Source organism: Salvelinus alpinus, chromosome 8 (assembly GCF_045679555.1).
Source record: "Salvelinus alpinus chromosome 8, SLU_Salpinus.1, whole genome shotgun sequence".
Classification (NCBI taxonomy): domain Eukaryota; kingdom Metazoa; phylum Chordata; class Actinopteri; order Salmoniformes; family Salmonidae; genus Salvelinus; species Salvelinus alpinus.
This window is the reverse complement of record NC_092093.1, coordinates 61,071,680-61,081,364: the sequence shown is the minus strand read 5'-3', so window position 1 is coordinate 61,081,364 and position 9,685 is coordinate 61,071,680. Positions and strand designations below refer to the sequence as shown.

The window sequence follows — 9,685 nt, the reverse complement described above, 5'->3', positions numbered from 1 at the left end:
TCTCTCTCTCTCTCTGTGTCTCTCTCTCTCTCTCTCTGTGTGTCTGTCTTGTGGTAATTTGTGCGTGGATAATTCTGTCAAAAGTAATTGTAATAGTTGCTGGAAATGTTATTGTCACTGCTACTGGAGTAATTTACATTTCTATCTTTATATTTTACACAGGCAAGTCACCTGTGGCGTGTCTACGTACTCAGTTGTAATTCAAACACTGCCAATATTCCCTGTTATTGCTAGTATTTGCTTATATTCACTGTTTTTTAAGCTTTTTTTTCTTAAGATTTTTTATAAATACAGTTTTTGCTGGACTTGCAGCTCGGGCTTCGATGGTAAGAAATGTGACCGTCACCATGGTGATGAGCAGCTGAGCTGTAACTGCGGGTGGAGCGGTGGGTCCCATTGACTGCTCTGTGTGAGTCTACAACACCGGTGTTGACAGCGTTGGTTAATACAGAGGGGAAGTGATGAGCTGTGGACTGCACTGCTCAGACCTCCAGAGAGAAGTGAAGAGAAACTGATCTTGGTCCGTCACACTAACCAATGTTACTGGAATGGTAGCTTTCGCTCAAGTCCAATTTTGAGATACATTTGTCAACAAGTGTCTGTTTAATGGCTACCGAGTGGAGCAGCGGTCTAAGGCACTGCATCTCAGTACTAGAGGCGTCACTACAGACCTTAGTTCAATTCCAGGCTGTATAACAAACGTCCCTGATTGGGAGTCTCATAGGGCGGTGCATAATTGGCCCAGCGTCTGCCGGGTTTGGCCGGGGTAGGCCGTCATTGTAAATAAGAATTTGTTCTTGACTGACTTGCCTAGTTAAATAAAGGATAAATTAATGGACAGTTGGGTTGCTCCTTAGGCACTTCCTCTGCATCACAGACCTTACAGGCAGTTCTTCTCTGTCACTGTTCCTCACACCACTGACCTTACAGGCAGTTCTTCTCTGTCACTGTTCCTCACACCACTGACCTTACAGGCAGTTCTTCTCTGTCACTGTTCCTCACATCACTGACCTTACAGGCAGTTCTTCTCTGTCACTGTTCCTCACACCACAGACCTTACAGGCAGTTATTCTCTGTCACTGTTCCTCACACCACAGACCTTACAGGCAGTTTTTCTCTGTCACTGTTCCTCACACCACTGACCTTACAGGCAGTTCTTCTCTGTCACTGTTCCTCACACCACAGACCTTACAGGCAGTTATTCTCTGTCACTGTTCCTCACACCACAGACCTTACAGGCAGTTATTCTCTGTCACTGTTCCTCACACCACAGACCTTACAGGCAGTTATTCTCTGTCACTGTTCCTCACACCACAGACCTTACAGGCAGTTATTCTCTGTCACTGTTCCTCACACCACTGACCTTACAGGCAGTTTTTCTCTGTCACTGTTCCTCACACCACTGACCTTACAGGCAGTTATTCTCTGTCACTGTTCCTCACATCACTGACCTTACAGGCAGTTTTTCTCTGTCACTGTTCCTCACACCACTGACCTTACAGGCAGTTATTCTCTGTCACTGTTCCTCACACCACTGACCTTACAGGCAGTTTTTCTCTGTCACTGTTCCTCACACCACAGACCTTACAGGCAGTTATTCTCTGTCACTGTTCCTCACACCACAGACCTTACAGGCAGTTATTCTCTGTCACTGTTCCTCACACCACTGACCTTACAGGCAGTTCTTCTCTGTCACTGTTCCTCACACCACAGACCTTACAGGCAGTTCTTCTCTGTCACTGTTCCTCACACCACAGACCTTACAGGCAGTTATTCTCTGTCACTGTTCCTCACACCACAGACCTTACAGGCAGTTATTCTCTGTCACTGTTCCTCACACCACAGACCTTACAGGCAGTTATTCTCTGTCACTGTTCCTCACATCACTGACCTTACAGGCAGTTCTTCTCTGTCACTGTTCCTCACACCACTGACCTTACAGGCAGTTTTTCTCTGTCACTGTTCCTCACACCACAGACCTTACAGGCAGTTATTCTCTGTCACTGTTCCTCACACCACTGACCTTACAGGCAGTTATTCTCTGTCACTGTTCCTCACATCACTGACCTTACAGGCAGTTATTCTCTGTCACTGTTCCTCACACCACTGACCTTACAGGCAGTTATTCTCTGTCACTGTTCCTCACACCACAGACCTTACAGGCAGTTATTCTCTGTCACTGTTCCTCACACCACAGAGCAGCAGGCTGTTCTTACTGTTCATCCTACAGACCTGAATGACAATGCTGTTCCTCCTTGAGCTAAAGTTCTGCATGGGTCTGTTTTTCTGGAGCCACACCAGCAACAGTAATACCGAGCCCCACCCGATACCCGACATCAAAACACATCTATTATTACTACTTCCCTGTCGTGCATTCATGAATTTGTCTGCATGTCTATTCAACATTTGGATAGAAGAAAACCATGCCATAAATTAAGAATGAAATCTTTTTATTTTCACTTTGTGCATGGTTGGTAGCCTTATGTCTGCATCGCCACTCACAGAGTAGAATTTGCATCACAACAAGCTCCTGGGTTTTTAAAAAGTGTATTATCTTGAATTTAAATGTTTCCGACCCGCAATGGATTTGTTCTGAACTGCGAGCCGGCCCACAGGTTGAATTTTATTTAAAAAAATGTATTGCTGCTCACCCGGTGGGTACTGTGAGTATCCAACCTGATGCAGGACTACCTTGAGCAGAGCCTGAAAGGCAGATCAGATCAATGACAGCTTTTCTTTCCCTGTGTGTTTTCAGGGGTCGTAGCAGAGGCCAGTTCCAGGCTGAGGATGAGGACAGCATGGACGGGACGGAGACCACTGAAGCCCAGAACATGCAGGAGATGGGTGAGCTGACTGTCTTGGTCGTTATGGAAATGTGTTTGTTTGTGTATACAATGAATTCGGAAAGTATTCAGATCCTTTGACTTTTCCCACATTTAGTTACGTTACAGCTTTATTTTAAAATGGATAAAATACTTTCTTCCCCTTATCAGTATACACACAATACCCCACAATGGCAAAGTGAAAACAGGTTTTAAGACATTTTTGCACATTTATAAAATATACCTTATTGACATAAGTATTCAGACCCCTTGCTATGAGATTCGAAATTGAGCTCCAGTGCATTCTGTTTCCATTGACCATCCTTGAGATGTTTCTACAACTTGGTTGGAGTCCACCTGTGGTAAGTTCAATTGATTGGACATATTTTGGAAAGTCACACCAAATACATTTTTTATTTGTCACATGTGCCGAATACAACAGGTGTAGACCTACTTTACAGTGAAATGCTTACTTACAAGCCCTTAACTTCTTATGGTTGCAATCCCGGTAACGGGATGATATGACAACAGCCATTGAAAGTGCAGGGCGCCAAATTCAAAACAACAGAAATCTCATAATTAAAATTCCTCAGACATAGATTTGTCTTATACCATTTTAAAGGTAATCTTGTTGTTAATCCCACCAAAGTGTCCGATTTCAAATATGCTTTTCAGCGAAAGCACTACAAACGATTGTTAGGTCACACCAAACCACAATAAGCACAGCCATTTTTCCAGCGAAAGATAGCAGTCACAAAAAGCAGAAATAGAGCTAAAATTAATCATTATGATCTTCATCAGATGACACTCATAGGACTTCATGTTACACAATACATGCATGTTTTGTTTGATAAAGTTAATATTTATATAAAAAAATCTGAGTTTACATTGGCGCGTTACATTCACTAGTTCCAAAAACATCCAGTGATAGTGCGTAGCCACATCGTTTCAACAGAAATACTCATCATAAATGTAGATGATAATACAAGTTATACACATGGAATTATAGATATACCTCTCCTTAATGCAACCGCTGTGTCAGATTTCCCAAAAACCTTACGGAGAAAGCAAACCATGCAATAATCTGAGACGGAGCTCAGAACAAGAGTCAAATTAGCCGCCATGTTGGAGTCAACAGAAACCAGAAAATACATGATAAATGTTTCCTTACCTATGAGGATCTTCATCAGAATGCACTCCCAGGAATCCCAGGATCACAATAAATGCTTGATTTGTTCGATAATGTCCGTTATTTATGTCCAATTAGCTACTTTGGTTAGCACGTTTGGTAAACAATTCCAAAGTCACAAAGCGCGTTCACTAAAACGTGACAAAATGTCCAAAAGTTCCGTAACAGTCAGTAGAAACATGTCAAAAGATGTATTGAATCAATCTTTAGAATGTTGTTAACATACATCTTGAATAACGTTCCAACCGGAGAATTAGATTGACTTCAGTTGAGCGATGGAACGGAGCTGCCTCTCACGTGAACGCGCGTGTTCAATGCGTGGTCACCTCATGGCAGTGGTGAATCATTCCTGTCTCCTTCGGCCCCCCTTCACATTAGAGTCATCAGACAAAGTTCTATTGACTGTTGACATCTAGTGGAAGCCGTAGAAAGTGAAAACTCATCCATATCTCACTGTAATTTCATTGGGAGCTTGGTTGAAAATCTAGCAACCTCAGAAAAAATCCAAACAGGAAGTGGAACTTCTCAGGTTTTTGCCAGCCATATGAGTTCTGTTATACTCACAGACATAATTCAAACAGTTTTAGAAACTTCAGAGTGTTTTCTATCCAATACTAATAATACTATGCATATATTAGCCACTATGACTGAGGAGCAGGCCGTTTACTCTGGGCACCTTTCATCCAAGCTACTCAATACTGCCCCTGCAGCCATAATAAGTTAACCAACAATGCAGGTTTAAGAAAAATAAGTGTTAAAGTATTTACTAAAATAAACTGAAGTAAAAACATAACATAATTAAAGAGCAACAATAAAATAACAGTTGCGAGGCTATATACAAGGGGTACCGGTACAGAGTCAATGTGCGTGGTCGCCAGTTAGTCGAGGTAATTGAGGTATTATGTACATGAAGGGAGAAATAAAGTGACTATGCATAGATAATACACAGAGTAGCAGCAGTGTAAAAATGGGGGGGGGGGGGGGGGGGGTGTATTTGATTAGCTGTTCAGGAGTATGGCTTGGGGGTCTGAAGCTGTTAACTTCTCTAGGGTAGGGGGCAGCATTCGGAATTTTGGATGAAATGCATGCCCAAATTAAACTGCATGCTTCTCGGGCCCAGAAGATATGATATGCATATAACTGGTAGATTTGGATAGAAAACACTCTAAAGTTTCCAAAACTGTTAAAATAGTGTCTGAGTATAAGAGAACTGATTTGGCAGGCGAAAACCTGTAAAAAATCCATTCAGGAAGTAGTTTTTGTTGTTGTTGGTTTTGTAGTTTTCTATTCAATGCCATTACAGTATCCATTGACTGTTGGTATCCAATGTTTCTATGAACTTTACGGATACAATTTGGATTTTTTGTCTTCCTGTTTTGACTGCGTTTGAGCCTGTGGATTACTGAAGAAAACGCGCAAACAAAACGGGTATAAAGAGGGTATAAAGAGACTTTATCGAACAAAATGAACATTTATTGAGTAAATTAATGTCTGCTGAGTGCAACCATATGAAGATCATCAAAGGTAAGGGATTAATTTTTATCTCTTTCTAAATTGTGTAACTGTTCTACTTGGCTGGTTACTGTTTGTAATGATTTGTCTAGTGGGGTATGTTCTCAAATAATCGTAATGTATGCTTTCGCCGTAAAGCATTTTTTTTTAAATCTGACACCGTGGTTGGATTCACAAAAAGTTCATCTTTAAACCTATGTAAAATATGTTTTGTTTTCTGAATTTTTATAATGAATATTTCTGTATTTGAATTTGGCGCCCAGCAGTTTCACTGGCTGTTGAAGAGGTGGGACGCTAACGTCTCACGTGCCCAAGAGAGGTTAAGAAGCCTTTTGGAACTAGACTTGGTGCTCCGGTACCGCTTACCGTGTGGTAGCAGGCAGCTTAACCCCAGTGATGTACTGGCCGTATGCACTACCCTCTGTAGCGCCTTGTGGTTGGAGGCTGAGCAGTTACCATACCAGGCAGTGATGCAACCAGTCAGGATGCTCTCAATGGTGCAGCTGTAGAACCTTTTTGAGGATCTGAGGACCCATGCCATATCTTTTCAGTCCACCTGAGTGGGAATAGGTGTTGTCGTGCACTCTTTATGATTGTCTTGGTGTGTTTGGATGATGATAGTTTGTTGGTGATGTTGACACCAAGGAACTTGAAGCTCTCAACATGCTCCACTACAGCCCCGTTGATGAGAATGGGGGCGTGCTCGGGCCTCCTTTTCCTGTAGTCCAAAGTTCAGCTCCTTTGTCTTGATCACTTTGAGGGACAGGTTGTTATTCTGGCACCACACTGCCAGGTCTCTGACCTCCCTATAGGCTGTCCTGTCAGTGATCAGGCCTACCACTGTTGTCATTGGCAAACTTACAAACTTAATGATGGTGTTGGAGTCGTGCTTGGCCATGCAGTCATGAGTGAACAGGAGGGGACTGGGGCACGCACTCTTGAGGGGCCCCAGTGTTGATTATCAGTTTAACAGATGTGTTGTTACCTACCCTTACCACCTGGGGGGCGGCCCGTCAGGAAGTCCAGGATCCAGTTGCAGAGGGAGGTGTTTAGTCCCAGGATCCTTAGCTTAGTGATGAGCTTTGAGGGCACTATAGTGTTGAATGCTGAGCTGTAGTCAATCAATAGCGTTCTCACATAGATGTTCCTTTTGTCCAGGTGGGAAAGGGCAGTGTGGAGTGCAATAGAGATTGCTTCATCTGTGGATCTGTTGGGTGCGGTATGCAAATTGGAGTGTGAGTAGAGTTTCTGGGATAATGGTGTTGTGAGCCATGACCAGCCTTTCAAAGCACTTCATGGCTACAGACGTGAGTGATACGGGTCGATTGTCATTATGGCAGGTTACCTTGGGGTTCTTGGGCACAGGGACTATGCTGGTCTGCTTGAAACATTACAAACTTGGTCAGGGAGAGGTTGAAAATGTCAGTGAAGCCACTTGCCAGTTGGTCAGCGCATGCTTGGAGTACACGTCTTGGTAATCCATCTGGCTCTGCGGCCTTGTGAATGTTGACCTGTTTTTAAAGGTCTAACTCACATCAGCTACGGAGAGCGTGATCACACAGTCATCTGGAACAGCTGCTGCTCTCATGCATGCTTCAGTGTTGCTTGCCTCGAAGCGAGAATATAAGTAATTTAGCTCGTCTGGTAGGCTTGTGTCACTGGGCAGCTCTTGGCTGTTCTTCCCTTTAGTCTGTAATAGTTTGCAAGCCCTGCCACATCCGAGGAGCGTTGGAGCTGGTGTAGTACAATTCGATCTTAGTCCTTTATTGATGCTTTGCCTGTTTGATGGTTTGTCTGAGGGCATAGCGGGATTTCTTATTTGCGTCCGGGTTAGAGTCATGCTTCTTGAAAGTGACAGCTCTAGCCTTTAGCTCAGTGCGGATGTTGCCTGTAATCCATTGCTTCTGGTTGGGGTATGTACGTACGGTCACTGTGGGGACGACGTCATCAAAGCACTTATTGATGAACCCGGTGACTGATGTGGTGTACTCCTCAATTCCATCGAAAAGAATCCCAGAACATTTTACAGTCTATGCTAGCAAAACAGTCCTGTAGCTTAGCATCTGCGTCATCTGACCACTTTCTTATTGAGCGAGTCACTGGTACTTCCTGTTTTAGTTTGTGCTTGTAAGCAGGAATCGGGAGGATAGAGTTATGGTCAGATTTGCCAATTGGAGGGAGAGCTTTTGTACTCGTCTCTGTGTGGAGTGAAGGTGGTCGAGTTATTTTCCCCTCTGGTTGCACATGTAACAAATTAGATAAAGTGGATCAAAGTTTCCCTGCATTAAAGTCCCCGGGAAACTAGGAGCGCCGCCTCTGCATGAGCATTTACCTTTTTTCTTATGGCTTTATACAGCTCGTTGAGTGCCGTCTTAGTGCTGGTAAATTGACAGCTATGAAAAAAATATAGATAAGCTCTCTTGGTAAATAGTGTGGTCTACAGCTTATCATGAGATACTGGCCCTGCGGCCTTGTGAATGTTGACCTGTTTTAAAGGTCTTACTCACATCAGACAATCAAAACCTTGAGACTTCCTTAGATTTCATGCACCAGCTGTTATTTACAAATGTAGACACTGACCGCCACCCCTTGTGTTACAGAAGGCAGCTGTTCTATCTTGCCAATGCACGGAAAACCCAGCCAGCTGTATGTTTTCCATGTCTTCGTTCAGCCACGACTCGTGAAACATAAGATATTAGTTTTTAATGTCCCGTTGGTAGGTTGGTCTTGATCGGAGCTCATCCATTTTATTATCCAATGATTGCACATTGTCGAATAGGACTGATGGTAAGCCACTCTCCGTCGGATTCTTACAAGACACCCCGACCTACATCCCTGATATCTCTGTCTCTTCTAGCAAATGACTGGGATTTTAGCGCAATTGGTTGGGAGTCTGTAAAAGGGCAGCCATCTCCTATGGTGCCATTCAATCACTCATCTGTCTATATAAGTTCCCACAGTTGACCGTGCAAGTCAGAGCAAACACCAAGCATTGAGGTCGCCGGAATTGTCTGTAGAGCTCCGAGACAGGATTGAGGCACAGATCTGAGGAAGGGTACCAAAAAATGGCTGCAGAATTGAAGGTCCCCAAGAACACGGTGGCCTCCATCATTCTTAAATGGAAGAAGTTTAGAACAACCAAGACTCCTAGAGCTGGCTTCCCGGCCAAACTGAGCAATTAGGGGAGAAGGGCGTTGGTCAGAGTTCCTCTGTGTAGATGGGAGAACCTTCCAGAAGGACAACCCTCTCCACCAATCAGGCCTTTATGGTAATGGCCAGACGGAAGCCACTCCTCAGTAAAAGGCACATGACAGCCCGCTTGGAGTTTGCCATAAGGCACCTGAAGGACTCTGACCATGAGGAACAAGATTCTCTGGTGTGATGAAACCAAGATTGACACCTTTGGCCTGAATGCTAAGCATCATGTCTGGAGGAAACCTGGCACCATCCCTACAGTGAAGCATGGTGGTGGCAGCATCATGCTGTGGGGATGTTTTTCAGTGGCAGGAACAGGGAGACTAGTCAGCCCGGGATTGAACCCGGATCTCTAGTGAAGCCTCAAGCACTGCGATGCTGTGCCTTAGACCGCTGTGCCACTCTGGAGGCCCCGTTACTAAATGGTTTGATGAGAATGAAAACGTTGTAAACCATATGCCATGGCCGTCTCAATCACCATATTTGAACCCAATTAAACATTTGCGTGAGATTTATGAAGTGACGCCTGAGACAGCATTTTCCTCCACCATCAGCAAAACACCAAATAATGGAATTTCTCGTGAAAAAATGGTTTCGCATCCACTCCCCCAGTAGAGGACACTTGTAGAATCTATGTCAAGGTGCATTGAAGCTGTTCTGGCTCGTGGTGCCCAACACCCTATTAAGACACTTTATGTTGGTGTTTCCTTTATTTAGGCAGCTACCTGTACATGCCTGTATCAATGTGCGCTTTCATAGTTTACTATATGAGTTTGTGTGTGTTTGTTTTTATTTGTGTGTGTGTGCCTTCATGCGTGTTCCTCTTTCTAAATATTTGCATGCCATTGTTTTCATATTTTTGTGGTTGTTTAGGCTGCCATCGCTGATAGTCGGGTGTTGGTATTCGGGGGGAGATTTTATCCTTTTATCAAATGCTTCTTTTATCAATAAGCCTTAGTTCTTTAGA

The 9,685-nt window shown here is 43.8% G+C and overlaps 1 protein-coding gene across 9 annotated transcripts in view; it reads left to right on the top strand.

Moving 5' to 3' along the window:
* LOC139583389 (histone-lysine N-methyltransferase 2C-like) overlaps positions 1-9,685 on the top strand; it is a 225,415-nt gene that overhangs the window by 39,375 nt on the left and 176,355 nt on the right. For all 9 annotated transcript variants that reach the window (XM_071414413.1, XM_071414415.1, XM_071414419.1 and 6 more), the window contains one exon: positions 2,756-2,844. In XM_071414413.1, the coding sequence (XP_071270514.1) occupies positions 2,756-2,844 (89 nt within the window). The remainder of the gene's footprint in view (positions 1-2,755; positions 2,845-9,685) is intronic.